Source organism: Martes martes, assembly GCF_963455335.1.
Source record: "Martes martes genome assembly, chromosome: 17".
NCBI lineage: Eukaryota > Metazoa > Chordata > Mammalia > Carnivora > Mustelidae > Martes > Martes martes.
The window spans coordinates 26,782,142-26,807,204 of NC_137905.1; the positions used below are offsets into that span (position 1 = coordinate 26,782,142).

The 25,063-nt window shown below is 54.2% G+C and overlaps 2 protein-coding genes across 3 annotated transcripts in view; both read right to left on the bottom strand.

Moving 5' to 3' along the window:
- Nucleotides 1–943: 943 nt before the first annotated feature.
- Nucleotides 944–19,715, bottom strand: ADGRG3 (adhesion G protein-coupled receptor G3; the record flags this gene model as incomplete). The annotated part of the gene is made up of 12 exons (XM_080828523.1): nucleotides 944–1,056; nucleotides 2,632–2,915; nucleotides 4,308–4,401; nucleotides 4,596–4,876; nucleotides 6,823–6,935; nucleotides 7,068–7,168; nucleotides 7,300–7,339; nucleotides 7,878–8,012; nucleotides 8,858–9,004; nucleotides 10,649–10,784; nucleotides 15,927–16,110; nucleotides 19,655–19,715. The coding sequence occupies 12 exons, from the start codon at nucleotides 19,713–19,715 to the stop codon at nucleotides 944–946; spliced, it is 1,689 nt and encodes a 562-aa protein (XP_080684649.1).
- Nucleotides 19,716–21,802: 2,087 nt separating this feature from the next.
- The window catches only part of ADGRG1 (adhesion G protein-coupled receptor G1), a 38,251-nt gene continuing 34,990 nt past the window's right edge, over nucleotides 21,803–25,063 (bottom strand). For both annotated transcript variants that reach the window (XM_080829176.1, XM_080829175.1), the window contains exons 12-14: nucleotides 24,946–25,054; nucleotides 24,317–24,585; nucleotides 21,803–23,161 (exon numbers count right to left, since the gene is read on the bottom strand). In XM_080829176.1, the coding sequence (XP_080685302.1) occupies nucleotides 23,031–23,161; nucleotides 24,317–24,585; nucleotides 24,946–25,054 (509 nt within the window). In that variant the 3' untranslated portion in view covers nucleotides 21,803–23,030. The remainder of the gene's footprint in view (nucleotides 23,162–24,316; nucleotides 24,586–24,945; nucleotides 25,055–25,063) is intronic.

Genomic DNA, 25,063 nt, shown 5'->3' on the forward strand with positions numbered 1-25,063 from the left:
CCCGAGACACTCCCCAGCTCAGAACGCTGCCCAGCTGATGTCAAACTCACACATCCAACTCTTCAGCCAACAGATATATATTTGGGGCCTGAACCGTGCCAGGCTCGGGCTGGGCTGAGCTGGGGAGTGAGGCCGACGTGCCTGCTGCGTGGGATTCTAGGGGAAAAGCCTGCTCTCTCTCCGCTTAGCCCCACCCGCGGCTCCCCTGCCCTGGCCCTCGGCCCTCCCATGTGCAGAGCCCTGGACCATTCGCCCTCCAGCCCACAGGGACGGGCGGATTGGAGGTCGGGCCACACATGCAGCCGTCAGAATCCAGGGGCAGCCGCTAGTGGTATGACACCCACTACCAAAGAAATGGCATTCTCTGAAATTCCGTGTCCCCGGAGAGCTGGGGGGTTGGCAGCCCCCTGAATGGCGGGAGCTCGTCCTTGAAGACAGACCCAAAGCTCTAGTCGGCAACTGCCCCAGTGCCTGAGGTGGGTAGGGACAGACAGCCATAAGGTGGGATTGTGGGAGGGCAATGGAAGAGGGAGGAAGGGGAGAGGCTGGGATCCTTCAAGGGGAGACCAGAAGGTAGCCAAAGGCAGAGATGAGCTGCTTGGCTGAAGGCAGGAGGTGGGGGTGGGGAGAGGGGGCGGTACTGGCAGGGGTCTTCGGGTAGGGGTAGGAGTAGGGGGGGCACTGCTCTGTGCTGGCAGGGGTCTTCGGGGAATCAGAAACTTATCCTCAATTCGTGGACTTTAGGAGCCATCAAAGTATCTGGACGGAAACTTTGAGGCCAGGTGGTCCCCCCCAGTCCCCATCTCCTCCCTCCCCAGCCACATTGTAAAAACATGGAAACTGAAGCACAGAGCGAGACAAGGAGCAGCCCGAGGCCACATGGGGAGTCCGAGCTGAGTCCAGAACGCGGGGCCGGCTCCCAGCCTGACCCCACGGAGGCCTCCTATTCATGAGACGTGGTGTGGACCTGGTCGGCTCGGGGCACGCTAGAGGAGAAGGCCACGGCGCTCCGGCTGGGGAAATAGAGCGTGGTGAACCAGCAGAAGATGAAGACACCTGTCAGGAAGGAGGGGGCCTCCGTGAGCCTGCGTGTGGACCCCCGGGGCGCTGGGCAGCCTGGCCAGCAGCTGCACAGAGACAGATCACTCCATTGCAAAACTTCAAGAACTGATGGAAAGAAACATCGGGCAAAAACGAAACCGATGCCCAACCAAGAACCAAGGAGAAATCTTGGAAGAGAGAAACGGAGGCCCTGACGATCACATAGACGTACATCTATTACAGAAAGGGAAGAGTGAAATAAAGGCGTTTCCATGCAGACCCAACAGCCAGCCCGGCTTCTGCCACGCTCCGCTAAGAGTTATTCCGCGACTCACGCCAGCAGGGAGAAGCAGGAAAGTGGGAGGTATGAAAATTAGAGTAAGCACAGAAATCGATAGAAAAGTTAAAATGCTGTGTGGGCTTAAAAGGAGTTTAAAACTAAACCTTGAAACAACCACCAAACAATGGAGGCACGTTCAAGCACCCTAAGGACCATTGTGTTTGGGAGAGCGATGTACTGAGGCACTCGCACTCAGCTGAGACAACTCCGTAGAGTGAAGTGTTCAGGCTTAAACACAAAAGGTGCCCCTGGAAGAATGACACAGTCTAGTTTCAAGGGGCCTCCCTCCCCAACCCCGGGATGTCCCTGATGCGGACTCATGATTCTTCCCCGGGAGACCATTTGTGTCTCCCACAAGCATTAGCTCAGTTACTCATCGCAAAATCTGATGAGAAAAATACCAGCAGCTTTAAAGATGATTGGAGGGGCTGGGGGACTTGCTGAGGTGGTATGTGGAACCGGGGTTCCCCTCTGGGTCTGCTTATCCCCAGGGCTACCCAACCGCAATGCCACACGGCCTCAGGAGGCCCTGGGAGCCAGCCCTGTTTGGGTGGGCCTCCAGCCACTGACTGTGAGACTTGGACTCAAAGTCAAAGCACACCTCATCAGTCCCTTCACAGCAGTTTCTCTTAGGCTGTGATGCCTGTGTATGACATTGTGTGGGGAGCGAAGAGGAAGGGGGAGCCATCAGTCACACCCCAGGCGCCTGGCCCTATGCTGGGATATCGGAGGAAAGACCCTGCGGGGGCGGGGAGCACAACTGTCAGTCATTTCGTCTGCTAATCACGTCCTTCTGCCACCACAATTCCTTACAGACCATCCGCATCATGTGCCCGTCATGTCACGTTCCCCTGACCTCCTGGTCACAGCTGCCTGGACCAGAGGTGGACACCTAGCCCAATATGGCCTGATCCGATCCTTGACTCTCCTGAGAACACAGATCAAGCTGAATCAGACCACACGCCAGGGAAGGTCACATGGGATGGAAAAAGCCATTTGGGACCCTGGGTGGGAAAGGGCCAGTGGAGAGAGGGAAGGAGTTTGCACAGAGAGAAGGTAAGACACTACACACAGCTCCGGAGGAAAAAATAGGGGAAGTATCTGCTTCAGTTGGGTGGCTGGTACCAGCTCCCAGGAGGTCAGCCAGCCTGAGCAGAATCCTATGTCTTGCCATCCACCCCTCTCCATACCCCCAAAACACCCCCTCACAGATTAAGCGAAGCACCACATGCCTGGCCCCGGAGCCTCACCTTGCAGGGAATTGAAGAGTGCGAAGATATAGATGGTGGACCAGCCCAGGGGCATGAGGATGGCCAGCCACCATGTGGCACCCACCAGGCTTGAGAGCCCCAGCACAGTGAGGACCCCCTTCCAGTTCGGTCCCTGCTCCTTGCCCGCTGTGGCCCTTGGCAGAGTGAAAATCTTCCAGGCCACTAGGCCCAGGACCACAGCGCTGAAGAGGGAAGTGACGAGGAAGTAGCCGTGGACGGTGATATAGAGGGCAGAGATAGCCGTCTTCTCCTGGAACCAGCACCTGGAGGAGGCAGATGGCCACCAGAGCTGGAGACGTGCCCCCACCCAGCAAGTCCCCGGCACTCTCCCCTGACCGACTTTCTGTGACCCAAAAGACCCCTTCCCCCGCCCCCACCCCCCACCAACCCCCCATTCTCCTGGCAAGGGGCTGTCATGAGGCTCCAATCTGCCATCTCTTCAGACCAGCAAGTGCAAAGGAGCCAATTTGGCCCCAAAGACATGTTTGGTTTACCCCACATTGTATTGTAAAAAAAATTAAACTAATGACCACCGTTTAAAAAGTGTGAGGTTTGGCATAAGCATCCAGATTTCTGCTTTCCTTTTTTTTGTTGTTTTTAAAGATTTTATGTATTTATTTGGGGGAGAGTGAGGGAGGAAGCATGAGCGGTGGGAGGTGGGGGGTGAGGGAATGGAGAGGCCAAGAGAGAAGCAGACGCCCTACTGACCAGAGGGTAGGACTTGGGGCTCGATCCTAGGACTCCAGGGTTGACTTCAGGACCCTGGGATCATGACCTGAGCCAAAGGCAGACACTCAACCACCGAGCCACGCAGGTGCCCCTCTGCTTTTCTTATAAAAGCATACAGCTGGCAGCTCTGTGCATGCCCGCCTGAGGGACATTAGGTAGGTATGTGACTGCCTATCCACTACAGTCCCCACCTGGGCCCCCGCATGCACATATATCACCTCCCCAGCCCCTGTGACCCCTGCATTTGAGGCTCTAGGGACAGGACCAAGACCCCACCAGCCTCTCTTAGCATAGAGCCATGGGCCCTGGGGAGGGCACCTTGGAAAAGGCTCACTCAGCCTCAAGCTTCCTGCACTGCAGCGCAAAAGGCCCAAGAGAATGTCTATCACCACCCGCCGCCCCAGAACAAATGAGGAGACTGAGGCCCCAGGGGAGGCCAGGCTAGCCCACATAGAAATTCAGAGGCAGCACCTAGCTAGAACCAGGCCTGCCACCAATGTTGGGCAGCTTGTGTCCTGCACAAGGGTACTTGGCTGGGGGGGGAGGGGGCGGGTCAGGCTGAAATCCAGCTCACCTCCCATTCCCCAGGCTGAGCCCCTGGCATGGCAGATTGGCAGAGTGGGGAGGGAGGGGATACCTTTTTAAATCTGCCCAAGGGTGCCATACGGGTTGGTGGTGGCCCAGGCTAGAGCAAGGCATCCTGCCTCAGCTCACTCTCTCACGTCTCAGATCCCCCTGCCTCATTGCACTTTCTCCTTCCAATCCTCAGTTCACCCCTCCAGACTGTGAGCCAGCTGGAGAGTCCTTTGCCTCCGCTTGGTCTCTCTTCCCAGGATCCCCTCCTCTCCTGACATCCCACTGGCCCAGATGTGCGCAGCCAGGGGCCTGATGTCACCGCTGCCCCCCCCCCACCAGCCCCCTCTTACAGCTCCAGGGTGGTGGCGTTCCTGTTGTCGCGGATGGCGTAGCGGCCATAGCTGTCCGCACTCCCGGTGCCAAAGACGATGAGGGCAGGCAGGCCTGGGTACAACGGGAGGAGGTACGGCATCGCTGGGGCTCCCTTGGCACGTCCTCCTCCAAAATCCCCCCCAGCTGCCCGTGCCTCAAGCCCTGAGCCTGTCTGAGAGAGGGAGACACCTCTCTGCCCTAAACAGTTCTCCCTCCAGTCCCTCCCTCGGCTGGCCACGGTCTCCGCCCGCCGGAGCTGCACCTACCCCAGCCCACGAAGCTCAGCTTCAGAAAGTAGTGCCCAAAGTAGGTGTTGAAGACCTTGATGACGAGCAGGTAGAGGTGGAAGGCTTCCAGGCCCATCCAGGTGAAGGTGCAGAGCAGGAAGTAGTGGAAGACGGCCGCCTGGGCCTGGCAGGTGGCACCCGACGGCTGAGGACCGTACCCCATATTGAAGAAGAAGGTGAGATTCAGGAGAAACAAGCTCATACTCAGGGCCACATGGATCTTGGGGGCGTCTTCTGACTTGAACCTCTGCCAGTAGCACCTGGGGCGAGAAGGGCCAATGAGAGGCGGCAGGGGGTGGGGCCACAGCTCCTCTCGGGGACAACCTGCACCGCAGCCTCCCCACCCCACCGCCCCTGGTCCGCCCGCCCAGCCCCCGCCCCGAGGGTGAGTGCCGTCGGGCTGGGGAGCAGGAGCTGTCTCTCTCTCCTGGCTCACGGGGCCCTGGGGGGGTCCTCGTCCCGCAGGCCTCATCCTCCACGCCGTGCTCTAGCCAAACCGCACACTTGGCAATTCCCTGGCTGCATCCTGCTTTTCCGCCCCTCCCAGACTTCGCCTCTGCTCTGCTCTCTGCTCTCAATGCCTTTTCCTACCCTTCCTTCAGAAACTTCCCTGGGCATTTCCTCCTCAGGAAGCTGTCTCTGAATGCCACTTAGCCCATGCTGATCTGGAAGTTTCCTGCTGCGCAGGGTAGCCCCCTCCCCTCCCCTCTGACTATAACCTAGGGCTAGCACAATAGGCAACAGGGGGCTCTGCCCACCTTATTTGAGTGAATGGACCGACCAACAGGGCACAGAGGCAGGAGGCCAGGACGTAGTAGGGTGAGGCCCAGAGAGGACGGGGACTCACTCCCTCTCTGTGGAGCTCCCACTCGGAATTCCTAGCAAATCAGATTCTGAGGGCTCTCACTGGAGGGATAGGAGCCCCGGGTGCCTAGACGGGAGTATGAGGCATCGTGTCCACCTCACCTGAAATGCCAAGGCCCACCCATGACAGACAGTGACGAGTCCTCCCAGCGTGCCAGGCCTGGCTCACGATGTCCACCAGTGTGGCCAGCTGGCAAGTCCCGCTCACCTTGTTGGGAATGGGGACTGTGCTCCAGGACCGGGCTCGGTGCCAGCAGGGCTGGCACTGCTCACACTCATGCTTTAGTCTGAGATGGAGGTGGGGGAGGCTAGACAGGGCTGCAGCCCAGGGCCAGTTGGGGACAGAGGCAAAGAGGCACATGGAGAGCCCTGGTCTGGACCCAGAGAGACTGAGCACAGGGCACAGTGATCTCTGCCTGTCCTGCACCTGCTCCTCCTTCTGGAAACAGACCTGCGTGTCTCTGAGAAATACCCTTCCCTGCTGGCAGCCCTGATGTTGGGGTGAGGTTGGCCTTTTGTTAGCTCAAATCCAAGAGCAATCACATGACCTGGCCTGGCCAATCAGTGTCATCAATCTCTTGACCACAGTGGCCTGTTCAGTCATGGGCACATGACCCAAGTGAGACCAGCAAAACTCTGCTCTGCTATACGCGGGATAAAATTGCATAGAACCCCTCCCCCCAACACACACACACACACACAAATGCATGTAAAAATTTACAGAAGATGTCCTCTGACACTGTACCAATGTCGATTTCCTGGTTTGGTATGATACTACAGTTCTAGAAAATGTTATTACCAGGAAAAGCTGGATTAAGAAACCAGGGGACTCTATACAGTATTTTTGTAATTTCCTGTTAGTCTACGATTATATCAAAATAAAATGTTTTTAAAAAGAGGCTTCAGTGTTGGAATTTGGTATAGAAAATTTGCTGCCTAGGAAGCTAAGAAGCTGTGAGGCAATCCCTAGGCTTCCCAAGGCCCCTGAGAGTGAAGAAGCTGCTCGACATGGCTGACAAAGGAGAAAGCAAAGTTGGGAGAGGCAGAGGGAGAGCAAGTCCTGGGGACATCTTTTGAGCCCCTGGATCCAACCATGCCTGAAGGGAGCATCATTCCACCAACCACATATTCCCCATTGTGTTTAAGAGAATTTGAGTTGAGATCCTGCCACTACCAACTGAAATAGCTCTGACACATTTCAACCCCCAACCCCATTTTATAGATGAGGAAAGTAAAGTTTGGAGAGGCTATCAGTATAACGCTACACAAGCTTTCTAACCTGTTCTGCTCCCACCCTTGAGGACAAGTGGGAGACTTGGGGTGGGGGTGGGGGATCACCGACCTTAGGACAACGTAGAGGACAATGGTAAAGGCCAGGAAGATCATAGAGGCTCCACAGCCAGCCTGGGAAATGCGAATGAGGGACTGGACGGTGGCCTGGTCCAAGATCGGCTTCTGTGGGCGACCCCCCCAAACCGGGACCCCATCAGTTGGAGGCCAGGCCCCACACATCCCAGAGGCTCTGGACCCTGCCAGGAAACCTCAGTGCCTCCAGAACTGCTGGGATCAGGGTGGGTGGGCCCTTACCAGCAGCAAAGCGAAGAAGGTCAGATGGTCACAGCGACAGATGGTCCTCTGGGCTCTGAGCTCTGTGGAGCAGCCCATGGAAGACCAGTCTCCTGTTGACCGTGGAGAGGAAGGGCAGGGAACATAGGGGGGGTGTATGAGAATATGGGGGCATGGAGGGGACCAGAGAGGAAGGAAGGGAGGGGAGGGCCCCCCGCCTGTGGAGCTCTGCCCCCACACCCTCCCTTCCTACCTTTAGTCGCATCCCAGAACACACAGCTGAGGGCCATGTTCTGAAACCAGAGAGTGGGAGCCAGGGGGAGGCAGGATGAGGCAGGGGGAGGTTGGGAGAGAGGAGAGCAGAGCTCAGGGAAGGGAAGGGAGAGGACAGGGTGCCCTACCCCCATCCCCGGGGTGTGCGTTGGGTAGGAAGCAAGGCTCGCCCCACGGGTCATGCAGGACCATGAAGTGCACCATTTGGTGTGCGTGGATCAGCATGTGAGAGGTGTGGACACTGTGGGGCTGCGGCAGGGGGAGGGTAGCATGTCTGTGTACATGTGTCTTCAGGGGAGTGTATACGTGGGCGGGTGTGTAATCCCGTGTGCGTGCTCATGGGTTTGCCATGTCCTTGGTGCTCCTCTGTAAGCACGAGAGGGAGGGTGTCTGCGGGTCAAGTGGACATTCGCGTGCAGGTGGCATGTGGTCTTAGTGGCTGGGGGGATGTGGAAGGCTGGTAGGTGCAGAGTCCTGCGCCTGTCTATCCATAGGCTTGTGCGTAACCCCCCGCCTGTCTGCCCCTCAGAAGCTGCCAGGTTTGGGTTGGGGGCTCACAGGGGGTAGGTGCTGGTGGGAGAAGGTGATCTCCAAAGGCTCAGCCAGCCTTCTGACAGGTATACTGCCCAAGCTCAGGCCCACCAGGCGATTGTTCAACACGCAGCTGCCATCCTCCAGGCTGAGCTGGGGGCCCTGTGGAGAGAGATGGGGGGCCGGGCTTCAGAAGGGGCTGTCCCAGCCCAGCATTGACGGGGGTTCCTGGGAACCTCCAGGACCCATCGCCCTTGCCTGGAGAGCAAAGTCTGTGGCTAGGGGACCAGGGGACCCAGGAACCATGGGCAACCTTCTTCTCGCGGCCCCCTGCCATCTCCTGCCTGGGCTGCACCACAGGGAGCCCCGCACCCCAGGCCGACTGGTCGCAAAGCCATCCACCTGACAGCTCTCCACTGCTGGCCCCAGAGCGACTCTGCCCTTTGAGCCAGAGGAGCGCAGGGCTGGAAGAGAGATCAGCCCCAAATAGAGGGCACCCTGCCTACGGTGGGTGAGCACCCAACCACCCGAGCACTCGTGGTGCACTCTATCCACACATGAGTGCGTTACACACCTCCGAAGATGCTCGCCCAGGACCCATTTGCAAGAACACGGGTACACTTGCTTGCGCGGACACAGTCACACAGGAACACGCGTGACGGCATGTGCACCAGGAGTATGAAAGAACATGCACGTTCGTCCATGCACAAGGACACACAGGGGGATACAAGCACTTGGGCTACACATACAAGTCCAAAGACACGGACGTGTGGATCCAAACATCTGAGTGTGACCAGTGTGAGTGCACAGCGCACAGACTCCAGAGACAGAAGTCTGGGGTGACCTCAGGCTGCTTTAGAAACGCTCTCCACAGGCTCATCCCCTCCTTCATCCCCATGGGGACCCACAGCCAAGACTCCAGAGAAGGCAAGCTGGGGCACAGGGCCCTGGTGAACCGACCATTGACCCACTGAGCTGCCCTGAGCCCCCACTAGGCCTCTCCTCACCTTGAACAGATTCCCCGGACCGACGTCCAGGACAGTGATGGCCAGCAAGACCTCTGACCTGTTCTCCTGCAGGGATTCAAAGAGACTCCTGGGCAGCCGGACTCTGTCGGGGTGTTCATGTTCATCCTCTGTCACCAGCCCTGGAACCTGGAACCACAGACCCCAGAGCTCCCATCTCTACCCCAGGCTTCCAGCCCCCAACATGGGGCTCTGGCCATTCCCCCACTTGGGAGGGGAAACTAAGGCACCGGGTGGAGGGGCAGAACCTGAGGGCATCACTCTGAGAGGCAGGACCCCTGGGGCCACACAGCTAGCTTGGCTCCATCCAGGCTGTGAGCCTACAGAGAAGCCACGGCCCTCATGGACCCTCAGTTATCCCACTCCGGAGAATGGGGCTAACCAGGTAGCTGTGTGACCTCCCGTCACAGTCAGGCTGAGTGGGCAGTGAAGTTCATCTGGCAAGTGTGTGAGGGAGGGTCGGCTGTGGTGCACTTCAAGCCTGTGTCCTGCCAGCCGCTGTGCTTACACGAGACTTTAGGGTCATGGTATCTGGGTACTGACCTGGGAATAGCCGGAAAGAATAAAGCCCCCAGGAAGAGAGACCGTGTGAGCAGAGGCGGAAAATATAAAACTTCACACGGAATGTGATTTCCACCCCCTGCCCAACAGCAAATTTTGTAAAAGTGAACAATGGTTAAAATAGTAAAATAAGGGCACCTGGGTGGCTCAGTGGGTTAAACCCTCTGCCTTTGGCTCGGGTCATGATCTCAGGGTCCTGGGATCGAGCCCCACATGGGGCTCTCTGCTCAGCGGGGAGCCTGCTTCCCTTCCTCTCTCTCTGCCGGCCTCTCTCCTTACTTGTGATCTCTGTCTGTCAAATAAATAAATTTTTTAAAAAATAGTAAAATAAATTTCATTGGTGATTTGCTCATTCTTGACCTCACTGGTCCACTGCACTGGGCCTGTAGCCTGGTCTCACCGGGTCCTGCCTCAAAGGCATCCCATGGGTGCTGGAACAGAAGGAGCTAAGGTTGGAGGCAAGGCACCCAACTTTCTCCTCAGTCTGGACCCTTGTCAAAGGACGTGAGGTGATCTCCAGGGCCAGCGGGTGCCTCCACACAGAGAGTAGGTCGCATCAATAAGGGCCCTATCTTTCATGTCCTCTTTTCCAGACAGATCTAGAAGGACCTCGATGATGGCCAGCTTGCCTGCTGCCTGAACTTCCGCACTCAGCTTCACCCTTTAAGGGAGGCTGCACCCTGCCCCCTGCACCCAGCACTCCCTGTGCCTTATCTCCCACAACCTTGCAAATGGGCCATACCAGCACCATTTTGCAGATGGGGCAACCAAGGCTCAGAAAATTCCGGTCATGCACCCAACATCACATTAGCTGGTAAAGGGCAGAGCTGGGGCTTGAATCCAGACCCGTGTAAATCTAGAGCTCATCTTACAGATGAGGGCTCTGGGGCCCAGAGAGGGGAAGGGGTTTCCTGGAAAACACCTAGTAAAGGGGTGGGGAGTCCAGGACTGGAACCCAGATCCCCTGACTCTCAACTGGGTGGTCTTCCGAATTGTACCAGCCTCATGCCCTGGGTCATCTGTCACCTGGATCCACCCACCCAAGCAACTCACTAGCACCATTAGCAAATGACAGAGCGCTATCAAATGGGACATACGAGGGATAAGCTTCAGTGGGCACCCAACACAGACCAGGAGTCTCTCAGAATTCTGAAAAATATGGCGGAGGGAAATGGAGACAGAACCAGCCAACAGGGATAGGGAACTCTTTACCTGGGAAGGCGTCAGGGAGAAGAACAGGTCTTCTGAGATGTGGGTGCTAACATTCTGGACAGCAGCCTTCAAAAAAGACATATTCACTATGCTCGTTGGACTCTCCAGCAGATGGTACTCGAATTTCAGCCAGTACCTGCCATTAGAACACCAGCCAGCCAGAAGCGGCAGAATGAGATTATTGAAACCCATTGACTGAGCTACACAAAGTGTCTAGCTTTTACATACCTTTTAAAAGTCTAAATAAAGAAGTATTGTGACTTTCACTGTTACCAAATATAATAGTGAATTACAATTATATATGTAAGGACTTAATTGTATTTCTCTATATATATAAATACACACATATATAGGCATAGATATATGCACTTAAAAATTCTTTGGCCTCACAAAATAATGCAATTCCCTTTCTTTTTTTTTTTTTAAGATTTCATTTATTTATTTGACAGAGAGAGAGATCACAAGGCAGAGAGTCAGGCAGAGTGAGAAGGGGAAGCAGGCTCTCCACTCAGCAGGGATGCTGAGGCAGATGCGGGGCTCGATCCCAGGACCCTGAGATCATGACCTGAACTGAAGGCAGCGGCTTAATCCACTGAGCCACCTAGGCGCCCCGCAATTCCCTTTCTTGAGGGAAGATTTCCTTATTTGGTTCTCAGAGCACTTAAAAATCATTTTAGTTGTGAAATGTAACATAGAGTCAGAAAGTCTAAAGGATAGATGTAAAGTTGAATTTTTAGTGACAAAGTTGACACTGGTTTAAACACCATCTTCTCTGATGTTAGCATAGCCACACAGATATCTTTGGTTCATGGTTGTATGAGATGAGTTTTTCCACACTGTCCCTTTTTTTTTTTTTTACATTGTCAATGGTGTGAGGCTCAACAACTTGCCTTCTACCTCAGAATGGTTATCTCGATGTTCTCCAGACCCTTGAATGCCCAGAAAATTCCCTGAGGTGAAGGGCCCCTGAACTCTTGTGGGGTTTACTTCCCATCCTCTAGTCCACATCTGTTTCCCTAAGGCATCTTAACTACTTGCTAATTTTGCTCATCAGATCCAATCCCCATGATGTTGCCAACATAGTGGGCCAGAGTGACAGTGCTCTGTGGAGTGTCAAGATTACTAAGGTCTCTGTGAACTGAGTGATGACAGAGATCAGGAGAATTGACAGAGCCCAGAGGAAACCATGGTAGTCTACTGTTGGCTCTGCCAGGTCAAAGCAAACCATTTCTAGTAGCCCTTGAAAACTGGGACAGAGAACAAGGCATTAGCCATGGAACGTGTCAATTGCCAGGGGTTGTGTTGATTTCCTCTGGGACTGCAGCTGCGATTGGATTCACCACCCGATTTTTTTTTTTTTAATTTATTTGACAGAGAGAGAAAGAGAGATCATAAATAGGCAGAGAGGCAGGCAGAGAGAGAGGGGGAAGCAGGCTCCCCACCAAGCGGAGAGCCCGATGCGGGGCTCCATCCCAGGACCCTGAGACCATGACCTGAGCCGAAGGCAGAGGCTTAACCCACTGAGCCACCCAGATGCCCCTCACTGCCCGATTAGGTGTAGGATAGTCCACAGGCATTCCCCAACGTCTGGCTGGCTTCCAGAGAGCTAAGATCGGCAGTTACTGAGTTATGATAGGCATCACCGCCCCTCCCCTGCATCTCTCAAGTCCTTTATGGTGGCGTTAATCTCTGCAGTTCTCCCCAGGGATGTACTTTGGTTTCTGGTTTACTATCTTGGTAGGAAGAAGACATTCCAGGAGCTCCCATTTAGCCCATCAATGGAATGCCCTCCCAGAGGCAGTTAAGTGGAGAAAGCATTCTTTTCAATAAATGGTGTTGAAATAATTAGAAACCCAAATGCAAATAATCATAATAATGATAATAATAAAGACATCTACTTCATACATGTATAAAAATTAACTCCAAATGTATAACCTAATTTTAAGAGCTAAAACCACATACACTTATAGAAGAAACTTAGAAAATCTGTAGCTGGATGAATGTTTCTCTGATGTGATATCAAACACAAACACATTTAAATCTGACTTCCTCAAAATTAAGTGCTTTTGATCTTCGAAAGATATCCTTGAGAAAACAAAGAGACAAGACATACCCTGAGAGAAAATATTTGCAAATCGACATCTGATAAAGGACTGCCATGCACAATACATGAAGAATTCTTGAGACTCTGGGTGCCTGGGTGGTTCAGTCAGTTAAGTATCTGCCTTCAGCTCAGGTCATGATCTCAGGGTCCTGAGATCGAGCCCCGCATCAGGCTCCCTGCTTAGCAGGGAGTCTGCTTCTTCCTTTCCCTCTGCCCCTCCCCCTGCTTATGCTCTCTCTCTCTCCCTCTCTCAAATAAATAAAATCTTTTAAAAAAGTAATTCTTAAAACTCTGTAATGAGAAGACAAAACCCAATTTAAAAAAAGAAAGATTTGAGTAGTCATTTCTACCAAAGAAAAAATATAAATGGCTAATCACCACATGCAAAGACACTCAACATCACTCACTGGTCATTTCTGAAACACAAGTTAAAACCACAGTGAGCTACCACTGACACCAGACGGCCATAATAGCCGAGAAGACTGACAATGTTGCAAAAATGGACTAGAACTACAGCCCTCCTTCATGCTGATAGGAAAGCAAATGATACCCTTTGAGGAACAGATGGACGTTTTTTTATAAAGTGAAGCTTATCAGATATCCCAGCAATTCCGTTCCTAGGCATTTACCCAAAAGAAACAAAAACATACATCTACAAAGATCTGAATTCAAACGTTCATGGCAGTGTTATTCACAATCATTATATTCATAACGAATAATATTCATTTGGAAACAATCCAATTGTCCATCAACCGATGAATGAATAAACAAATCATAGTATGTCCACACAATGAAATATTACTCAGTGATTAAAAAAAAAAGAACAATCTGTTGATACAGGCTAATGTATGAATATAACTCGAAAACAGTGTACGTGAAGGAAACAAGACTCAAAAGACAGTATGTTTTATGATGCCCTTCTAGAAAATACCCAGAAAAAGCAAATCTGCGGAAGTAGAAAGCAGATCAGTAGTGGACAGTAGCTGGGGATGTGAGCCCGGATGGCTTGCAAACAGGCACAAGGGTCCTTTGGGGGCTGGTGGAAGTGTCCGTAAAATGATTATCTTAATGGTTCCTTATATTGCATTATATACCCCAAATTATTCAACCGTGCTCTAACAATGTATAGGCTGGATAGTATGTAAGTTGTACCTTCACAAAGCTATCAAAATTAATAAAAAGAAATGAGGTACCACCATATCCTTTCCAGAATGGCGAAAACCAAAACGACTGGTAATACCAAGCATCACAAGAACTCTCACACGTTGCCAGCGAGAGTGTAAACTAATGTACCCGCACAGAAGACTTCGGCAGTGCTGACCAAAATTCATCAGATGTCTACCTTTTTTTTTTTTTAAAGATTTTATTTATTTATTTGACAGACAGAGATCACAAGTAGGCAGAGAGGCAGGCAGAGAGAGAGGAAGGGAAGCAGGCTCCCTGCCAAGCAGAGAGCCCTACTCGGGGCTCGATCCCAGGACCCTGAGACCATGACCTGAGCCGAAGGCAGAGGCTTAACCCACTGAACCACCCAGGTGCCCCTCACTGCCCGATTAAGTGTAGGATAGTCCTTTGACATCACTGCCACTCCTAGGTACCCACCCAAGAGAAATGAATGTAGATGGTCATGAAAAGACACATACAAAAATGTTCCTGGCAGCTTTATTCGTAACAGCCCTGGTTAGGGGCGAAATGTTTGTGCCCTCCCCGCAAATTCATACGTTGAAATGGGTTGATGCCCAGACTGACCTTATGGGTGTGTGAAGATAAAGAAGGTTAACTGCTAGATTTGGGAACGGAATCCACATCTTCTGACCCCAGAGTCCCTGCTTTTTCCAAAATGCGTATTGCCACCATAAGGCAGCACAGAGAGGAATTCCCAGAACAGCCTCCCGGAGCAAAGAAGCTAATGGAGGAGGTTCGGTATGGGGGATAGCAGTGTTTTCAGGTCACGGAAATGACATAGTTCAATCAGATTGTTGTCCTAACACTGAACCTGAGAACACAGGGTTTCCATTCGTTTTTTTCAACAAACGTGCATTGAACACAAGCTATGAGCTTGTCCCGAGAATCTTAGAATGATGGCCAGCTTTGATTCAGAGAGGAGGAGAGAGAGGCAAAAATATTTTTGAACCCGATTCTTCGAGATGTTATGTTCTGAACCCCTTCTTCTCCCTCATCCCCATATCTCTGAACCTGTTGGTCTTATCAGTCTCTCGGCCTTACTGATTCTATATCATATGATATTTCTAATCCATCCCTCCTTTCCAGATGTACAGCGCCAGTTGGTGGTGAAGGTGGTGGTTCAGCCTTCACACCTACCCAGACCATGCTTGGATCCTACCTGGTCACGTCTCCTGCATCACCACCCTTGTACCCTTCCCTGAAGCCTGAGCAATCTTTCTCAAATGCAAAACTGACCATGCTCTTGCTCTGTTTAAAATATGTCCTTGCTCCATTGGGGAGGGTATGGGCTATGATGAGTGCTGTGAAATGTGTAAACCTGACGATTCACAGACCTGTACCCCTGGGGATAAAAATACATTATATGTTTATTAAAATAAAAAAATTAAAATATGTCCTTGCTCTACCCCCTCCCACGTTGGTATAGCTTACCTGCCCCTTCATACTCTGCTCCCAGCTTATATTTCTAGCCTGTTCCCTACCCAATCCACCTCCCCATTGTTGCCGCCATCCCCAGCACCTCACTTTTTCACACTTCAAAGCACTGCTGTTCTCCCCCAATACTCCCTGAAGTTCTGTAGCTCCTAACATTGCTCAGATCCAACTAGAAAACTCCTATGCAGTCTTCAAAGCCTTTTCATGAGTCACCTCCTCTGTGAAGCCTTGGCAGTCTTCCTTTCTCTGAGCTGACCTGGCACCTTGCCCACCCTTTTCTATGATTGCTCTCTAGAATCGTCATCATTTGGGCCTGTGTCTGACCTTCCACAGCGGTAGGGATGGTGGCTGGTTCATCTTGCAATCCTTGAATCAGAGAAGTCTCAGTGAGTGGATCGGAGGGAATGTGGGTATCAAACAAGAGAGTGGGAAGATGAGACGGGAGCAGTGTTTTCAGAAGCCGTATGAGCTGAGAGCTTGGTCCCTTCCTAACAGCCTCCAGGCCGCCCTCAAAGGAGCCCCACATTCCTGCTCTAGGTCAGAACGGCCTCTTACCTCTGCAAGTTTTCCAGGTCACAGGGTTCATTCCCTGCCTCCGAGCACTTTGTGAAGCAGTCAGCAGTGTTCTCCAGGTAGAAATCTTCATACTGGCCCTCATTGATGAGCCCCAGGCAGACGTTTCTTGACGGCTCAGTTTTCCTCCTCCATTGCTCACGTATGTTGTTAGAATTTTTCATGCCTGAAGGAGGGATGCAGAAGGTGTGAATGGGCTGGGTGGGGAGACAGCAAGGGAGGAGGTTGGGGGTAAGATGCTCAGGCTCCAGGGTCTGGTGATGTGGGCTAGAATTCCAGTCCCATCCATTCACAGTATGTGTACTTGAGCTGGACTCACTCTCCCTGGGCCTCAGTTTCCAGGGCAAAAGGAGATATGACCCCCCCCCCCACCTCATAGGGCCAGTGGGATGCTTTGCAGAAGATGTGTACAAAGAGCTTGGCACATGGCTCTGTCGATTAAAGGATTCATATGTTAGGCCTATTACCCTTTACCACCTCCTCCAGGGAGTCTGCTGGGCTTTCCACAGCTGTTCCACATCGGACATTCCGAAGCCCTTGCAACTGTGGCCTCATGGTATAACTCTTGGGTGTGTTCTATCTCGGTTCGCCTCTTTCTCCTACATTCTCATTATGACCCTCACAAGCTACCTCCTGGGGTGAGGAAAGAACACGGAGAGCCCCTGGAGCACAGTGACTTGAGCAAGGGCACCAGCGGGAGGCAGCTCCAAGACGACAGACCAGCTTTCGTGACTTCCCCTTCAGTTCCCCTTTCACCTGATATGGGGGGTGGGGCGGAGCTTTGCATCACTTACCAGCTGTGTGACCTCAGGCAAGTTACTTAAACTCTCTGAGGCACCCTCTTCCCATCAGCCAAATGGGACTAATAATACCTTCCTTGTGAGTTTGGGGGAAGGTTAGAAACCATCCGTATACATAAAAGATACAGCTCATCATAAATGTTCAAAGAGTCAGTATCACTCCAGGAGGTGAGGATTTCATTGTAAAACTGTTTATATATTTGTATATTTACATTGGGCGTACCTATAGGTCTACATAGTTACTGATCTATCAACAAAATTAATACATGCACAGTTTTTTTCAAAACCGTACACAAGAACACAAAACGAGCAGTAAACATCCCCACAGGTCCCAGCTCACACTCCAGAGTTCCCCATCAGCAACAGCTCCCTGCACAACCTCGTGGAAGTTTTTGTTACATAGGCAAGTATCTGGATGTAAATCATTTAAAAATTTACATGAACGGGATCACTGAACGAGGTATCTTGAGGAGCTCTCCACGTCAGAGCCTACTGATCCCTCTTTCCACTGGGTGGGTGTGGTAACACTTTCTCAACTGGTCCTCTGTTAGTGGGCTTTCAGGGTCCTCACTCCTTTTTTTTTCCCCCTTTTTCCTATTTTGAACGACACTCTTACATCTTTGTTAGCTTGTGTTAAGAATTCATAAAAAAAACATTAGGTTGGGGCGCCTGGGTGCCTCAGTGGGTTAAGCCTCTGCCTTCAGCTCGGGTCATGATCTCAGGGTCCTGGGATCGAGGGGAGCCTGCTTTCCCCTCTCTCTCTGCCTGCCTCTCTGCCTACTTGTGATCTCTGTGTGTGTGTGTCAAATACATAAATAAAATCTTTTAAAAAAAAAAGATTAAGATCCTAGGAATTTCTGGGTCCAGATGTATGAGCTTTTTAAAAAGGGGTAGGTTAACGGATGCCAGGGTGGCTCAGTAGGCTCAGCGTCTGACTCTTGGTTTCAGCTCAGTTCATGATCTCAGGGTCCTGGGATTGAGCCCTAAGTCAGGCTCTGTGCTTGGCGGGGAGTCCCCTTCAGCATCTCTCTCTCTCTCTCTCTCTCTCTACCCCTCCCCCCACATGCACACGCTCTCTCGCGCGCAAATAAGTAAATAAATCTTTAAAGAGAAGATCTTCATGACACTGTTTAATGCGAAGAAGCAAATGCCAGATGAATATATACGTAATGGGGTCCTCGTTTGCTTTTTAAATAAAGGAGGAAGGGGGAGAGAGGAAGGGAAGCAGAGCTAGAGGAAAAGAGGGAGGAGGGGAGGCGAGGGGAGGTGCCACTCTCCGTGTAATCCTAGCCCTCTGTGTGCCTGGGGGGTTACAAATGGGTGCTGGGTGGCACCCTGACGGGTGTTCACAAAGGCTCCCTCCTGGCCTGCTGCCAAATTTCGGCACAATGATATATGAGAAGCTTTGGGCAAGTGCAGAAAAGATGACCATCCTTTTTGTCATTATTTTTTGAAGACACTGGAAGCATTTAGCCCAGACAGAGAGATCCTGGCCCAGGCATTGGGCAGGACAATGCCAGTCCCCACTTAAGACCTGTGCAATCCCTGCCTTCCCGCTCTGCCCCAGAAGCTGGCCTCCAGGGACCACCTTAATCCAGGTTCAAGTGGGGAGCAGGACCAGGAGTCAGGGGAACACTACCTGCCCCTCCCTTCGACTCACCACTGAAGGGATCTGCTTTTTTCTGCCGTGGCCACAGTGTCTTCAGCAAAGAGCCTGGCACAGCCCAGAATTTCCCATCAGTGTTTATGGAATGAATGAACCCATGCGCAGACCCGTTAATGTCCACAAAAGAAAGAGACTTACCTCTGCTTATAAGCTTCTATGGCTCCTCACGCTATTCAAACGGCTGACACTTTGCCCAAACTGGAACTCCCCCATCACCATAGATCACCTCAGTCCCTCGGGGGAACCTTGAAGTCCCAACCAGTGTGGTTATGTGAAGGGCCTTCCGTGAACGGCCCAGTGTCCCACGTGCCCCAGGAGACTGGACGATAGCCACGACTGGTTATTAAGTGACTGAATCTGTGGGTTCTGAAGACAACTCTGCCATTTTGCCCCCTTTTTGGGCCAAGGACTGAACTTTGCCCTTCACCAAAGAGAAGAAGATTCTTCGAAGCCCAAAGAGGTTGATCCATGCATCCAAAGCCACATGGCCCCCCTGCGGGGCAGGCATGCAGGACACTCAAAAAATCAGGAACAAAACCGGAGGAGCACTGGGGGCACTGCGATGGGAGCACTCCCTCTGCCTGAGGGGGTCACTACCGACATCACAGGGCCCCAAGGAGTGTAGGTAAGAGCTGGCCAGCTGGGCCGGGGTGGCCTCGGCTTTCCCAGGAGAGAGAACTGCCAAAGGCGAGGCCTGGGGTCCTCAAACTGCCTTGGAGAACCCCGCATGTATGTGCACAAGGCCGACAGTGAGGGTGGGGGAGGGGAGGCTTGTTCCCAGCTCCGGAAACTGGGGACTGGGGGGCCACTCCTGGGACCAGGAGAGGGGAGCCGGTGGGGGTGTCAGGGTGGAAGGAGCCAGACAAGGGGGTAGGGGGAAGACTGTATAAGCCCCAACTGGCCTCAGCCTCCAGAGACTCCTGACTCCCTTCCCCAGAAGCTCGGAAGCCAGCTGGGTAAGAGTGTGTCTGGGGCCCGCCTGTGTCCCAGAACCAGGCCTGTGAGGGAAACACAGTCCAGACTGGCGGTGGAGGGGTACGGGGAGCTCTGTGGGGAGCACAGGACACCTGAGACCCAGCGCTGACCCAAGTTTATCAAGATGACAACTCACTCAGAGGATGGGGTGAGAGAAGGCGCTAAGGTCATCGGGGTGGGCTCCTTGGACAGACACGCTCTAGACAGCCCCACCCATCCCCACTTCCCTGTCCCTGGGTCTCCTGGGGGACAAGGAACCAGCTGCTCACCTGAGGCCCAGAGCAGGAGGAGCGAGAGAAGCAGGACCCCCAGGGCCCTGTGCGTCATCATCCTCGGGCGGTCTTGCCCACGCTGGCCAGAGCCCTGTGTCTGAGCGTCTCTCAGGTTCCAGGCTCTGTGGCGTGGCCTGTCCCCACCTCCCTGACCCCCCTACCCCCCCCCCAACACACTGCTCAGTGTCATGCTTCCTGTGGCCTCTTTCTCGGCCTTCCTGCTCCACGCCACCCTCAGTTGGGTTGTGAAAGGCTAGTGTGGGGAACTGGGCTGCGCTACCGTCTCTCCCCACCCTGTGACCGCCTACAGAGGGGGTTGCTCAGCCCACCCAGGGACGCTGCTAGGGGCTGTGAAGTTGGAGTCCAGCAGCCACAGAGGCTTCCACACCCAAGCAGACCCCTGGGGAAAGGTGACGAGCACAGGCTTTGGAGTCAGACACACCTAACTCAGACCCTCTTCTCGATACCCGGGGACCTCTCCGATCCTCAGTTTCTTCTTCTGTAAAGCAGAAACAGCAATAGGGCTGCCATGTAGGACTGTGTTGGGGTTCGAGGAGACTGGTAACATGCCAGGCACAAGCCTCGCTATAGGGATGTGAGTGGTGCTAACACACCTTCCCTCACGCCTATGGGTTGAATAAGACTGAGATCAATCCCATGCCTCCTGGGGCCCCAGGGGGAGAGGACAAGCTCTGCAGGCCCCAGCCTTCCCTGCCCAGACCAGATAATAGGAGAGGTGGGACGGGGTGTGCAGGAGTGTGGGCTTGGAGGTTGGTGAGGCCTGGGCTGGCGTCTGTCTTAGGCTGACGTCTGTCCTGGCCACATCGTGGCTGGGTGAGCTTGGGTGAGCTGTCTGCTGCTCTGAACCTCTTACAAGACATGCAAACAACTCATGAGATCATGCGAGTGGAATTGTCCAGACCACCGGGCGTGGCCACGGTCGTTATCTCTTTACAACTGTCCCCACTGCGCAATTACTGTCCTATCGCCCAGCTGATCACTGGTGGCCCAGACAGGAAGTGGGAGCAGCAAACACACATGGGGGGCAGCACAAGGGAAGGGGAGGGGCTGACCACTCAGGCTCCAGATCTGATGGCTCTGAGGAAGCCGTGTGCAGGAGGCCAGGTCCCCTGGCGTGGTCCCATGGTCACTGCAAGATCAAAGGTAGAGAGCACCCCTTCAAGAAGGCGTATCCCCCTAGCATCCCCCCGCAGGGCCCGAGCTAGACATGCTCTACCCTGGGGGTCTGAGGACCCACCCAGCCCCTTCCGCTTCCTCCCACACAGTGTGCAGGCAGGATTCTGTTTCCCACAGGCCCTCTGGACCTGGGGAGGGGTGGGGAGAGGATGTTGGGGACACTTATGGGCCGTGGGGGGCAGGTGGGGCTCTGGCGTGGTGCCCCAGGCACTTCCTCTGCGGGGAAGACTTGGGGCAGACGGGAACGACAGGGCCTGTCCCACCTCCCTCCCAGCGGCAGCCAGGTGAGGTGAGATGGTGGACAAGCGCTCTGTGAACTGCCACCTGCTGGGCCCACCGCTGGGGACCCATCCTGGCACAATGACCCTCAGAGGGGCTCACGGGGGCCTGTTTGTGAAGAAGGGCCTGGAAGGAGGGACCCAGAGCATCCAGCACACCTAGAAAGACAGGACCAGGGAGTGGGGGAGCAGCTGGGAAAGTGGTAAAGTTAGCTGGGCAGGGCCAGGGTGAGCATCACCCCTCTTAGGCCTCACTGGGGCTGGGGGCGGGCCTGGAGCCACGTGCAAAGCCCTGGGCCCCCCCACATCCCAGGGCAGGTAGAACTGTAGCTTTGCTCTCTGCCAACTCCCACCGGTGCCAGCTTGTCCTGGTGGCTCTGGGAAGGCTCCAGTCTCCAGGGACAAGGTCTCCAGGCTTCTGGCTGCCTCAGTCCATTTTCCACGCCACAGCGATGTCTGCACACACGAACCTGGTTAGGTCCTTCTGAGAACAGCGGTCCAGCTCTCCAAGGCCTTACAGCCCGGTGAAGTGCACAGTGAGAACCGTCAAGTGGCCTGTCCAGCACCTAATGTCCTGAGAAAGGGGACCCCAGCCCGAGGCCCTCATTGCTACTTCCTGATTGGCCTGTTTTTGTCAGTGACTCTGGATAGAAGCACAGAAGAAAAGGCTCCAAATGTTCACACGGGTTTATTAGGTGAAAACAACAAGCTGATTTTTATTTCTTTTTCTGTGTGCTCTTCTACAGTTTCCAAATTCTCTACAATGAACATCTACTTCTTTCAGTTCAAAAGACAAATGAGATCGTGCTTAAAAAGAAAGTCCTCCCCCATCCTTAAGGCTGAGATCCGGATCAAATGTTGCCTCCTACAGGAAGTCTTCCTGGATCCCCCAGCAAGGAATGGTGGCTCCTCTCGTAGTTCCAACCCCTTAAGAGCTCATTGGGCTCTCCACCAGGGCCACCAGGCTGAAAAAGCCTCCGTCTTCCCAGTACTGGGACAGAGACAAATTTGCACTGCTACGCTCCACAGTTCTTGCCACAAGAGGACTTTGAGAGAAGCTGGGGATCCATTTGAGCCGTGGGCTTGGCAGTGGTGACCAAGGGCAATGCAGCTTATAGAAAGGCCCAGAGGGACAGATAGACCTAGCCCAGCCCAGAATGTCTACACTAAGCCTGAGTCAAGGGCGGGCAAAGGCCCGTCCAGTAGAGAAAGGTTTATGGCAGGCACCCAGCCGCTCTTGGGAGCCACAACCCAAAATCCAGCCCTGGAATCGGGGCCCTGCCCAGGGCTGAGTGGGGGGCTGGAGAGTGAGGGCTGGGGAGGCTGACGGAAGGCCCTGGGCTCAGAGGTAGAGGAGCTTCTGCTATGCTCCAGGAGGGGCTCCCCTCCTCCAGGGATCTGGCTCAAAGCTCTGCCCCAACCCCATGCGCCCTGAGTACCACTCTTAGGCTAAAATGACAGGAGCGCAGAGTGTCCTCGTGGAGATCTCCAGAGACAGAGCGGCTAGGGCCCGGGGCCTAGGATGCTGCCAGGCCTCACAGGACCAGGACTTGACCTTGGGGCCTGTGGGCTCCCACCCGCAGCCATGAGGGCTGGGCCCAGTGGCGGTGAGTTCAGCTGGGCCTGTGGCCCCCAGGGAGGACAGCAGGGTTACGGTCCCTCTCCTAAGCCCCTGTGAGCCGGACCGGGGCACCGAGCAGTCCGCAGGCCAATCCAGAAGGCCCGCCTGGGAGTCTGGCTGCCGAGGGCAAAAGCCCCCTTCCCCCCAAGGAGCTTGGGGCTTCTCCCCGAGGTTCTGGCTGCCCCAGGTGTCAGGCCTGGCTGTGGGGGTGGCAGGCGGGGGTGAGGCGAGGCCGCATCTCTGTTTCCTCACGCAGCTCCCGGCGGGTGGCAGCGGCCTAGATACGGCTGGACGAGGTGCTGCCCGAGCTGATGGGGAGCCTGGCGCTGTCTGAGCTGTTCTTCAGCGGGGAGGGCCCGCCCCGGGCCTGCAGCCGCATAGCCCAGTACCAGAGGAAGATGAAGAAACCTGCGGGCAGTGATGGGATGCGGGGTTCAGTTAGCGGGGTGGTCCTGCCCCTTCCCCTCCTCCCTACCCAGGCTACCAGCAACCCTGTGACTGGGAGGGGACCCCACCATGCACCAGACACTGTGCAATGGCCTGAGCCCCATCTTAATTTATTCTCTCAAGTTCTCATGAGATCAGGCCTACTCTTTACTATTCTGTTTCACAAACAAAGAAACTGAGGCCCCAGGGAGGTAACGGGCCTTGGTGGAGTCAGGAGTTAAACCCTGGTATTCAGACTCCAGAGTACCTGTTTAAGCACCTCTGGGACAGAACAGAGGGGGATGTGTGTCTGTGTGTATCTGTCTGTCTGTCCTTGGGTGGTGGGGATGTGTAGAGGGGTGCAGGTAGAAGAACCCTGCTGGCATTAAGCCCCAGCCCTCATGATCCAGCCCTCTGCTCCACTCCCCTCTGCCCCTCCAAATACCCTTCAGCCTCACTGCCCCTCAACCGTTCTTCCATCCAACAGCCTAGCGCTAACCTCAGGACCTTTGTACTTGCTCCTCCCTCTGCCTGGCACACTCCTTCCTTAGACCAGACCTCCTCAGCCTGTGCCACACACATGCACCCCTGGGTATCTGTTACAATGCGGATCTGATTCAGCAAGTCTGGGGCAATCAGAGCCTATACTTCTAGCAAGCTCCCCATGATGCTAAGGCCCACGGGCTAGGATCACACATGGAATCACATGGCCCTTGATCTCTCCCTGGCTGGACCCTTCTGTTGTCTTCAAATGTCTCCCACAGAGGCCTCCCTGGCCACCCTTCCCAAAGTCAGCCCAGTCCAGATTTTTCATCACATCTTCACTCGGACTGCCCTCCTCTCAGAGGGCTGTGTGCTTGCTTGTCACCCCAGGTCTTTCCCAAAGCTCCAAGGAAGAAAGGCCCTCACCTAACCAGTTCATAATGTTAGCCCCAAGGCTTAACACAGGGCCGACACAGAGCATGTACTCAATAAAGATTGTCAGCTATGGCCTGGGTGGGGGTGCACTTTACAGCTGGGAAGACCGAGGCCTAGAGAAGGGAAGCCGTCGATTTGAGTCCATATCCTCCCTGCCCTGTGCCCCATGTGTGGGCCCCGGGCCTGGGGGCCCAGGGGTGGGGTCTTCTCCACACCTACCTTGGAAGGAGGTGACGATGCTGAAGAAGTAGAGGACAACAAGCTGGAAGGTGCCCGAAGCGAAGGAGAAGAAGACCAAGGCCCAGGGCAGACCGAGGACCAGGCTGAGACCCAGCAGCGTCAGCACGTGGGGCCACTTCTGGGCGTGCGGGCGCAGCCGCAGGATCTGCACCACCATGGTCCCTAGCATGGCCGTGTTGAACAGGAACACCAGGCTGAAGAGGCCCAGGTTGGTGACATGGTTGACCAGCGAGTCCCGGATCCAGCACCTGGGGGCAAGGGTTCAGCGCACAATGGCAGGGCTGGCGCCTCAGTGAGCCCGAGTGCCCGGAGACACCACGGACTCCTGGGGGGACATTACTTTCCAGCTCTCCTCTGTGCCTTCGTCCTCTCCAGCCTATTCCCACTCGTGCCAAGAAACCCAGGTGCGGCTCAAGGTCACCGGCGAGAGACGGGCAAATCTGGGCCTGTGCTCACCCTCCCTGACCCCCCAGCCACCGCCAAGCTGGCACCTCCAGCAGCCCCAGGGCCCAGGAAACCCCCCGACCGGCGTGGCCTCAGCCCAGGCTGCTCTCTGGTCCCTGAACCACAAGGCCCATGTTCCAGCCCTGGCACACTCAGCCACTCACATGGAAGGGTAGATGACACTCTCTGGGGTCCTCTGGACAGCCAGGATAATGGGGCCGTAGTTGTTCACATCCACAAGAGCCACCAACATCACCAGGAAGACTGGGAAGCCTGCAGGCC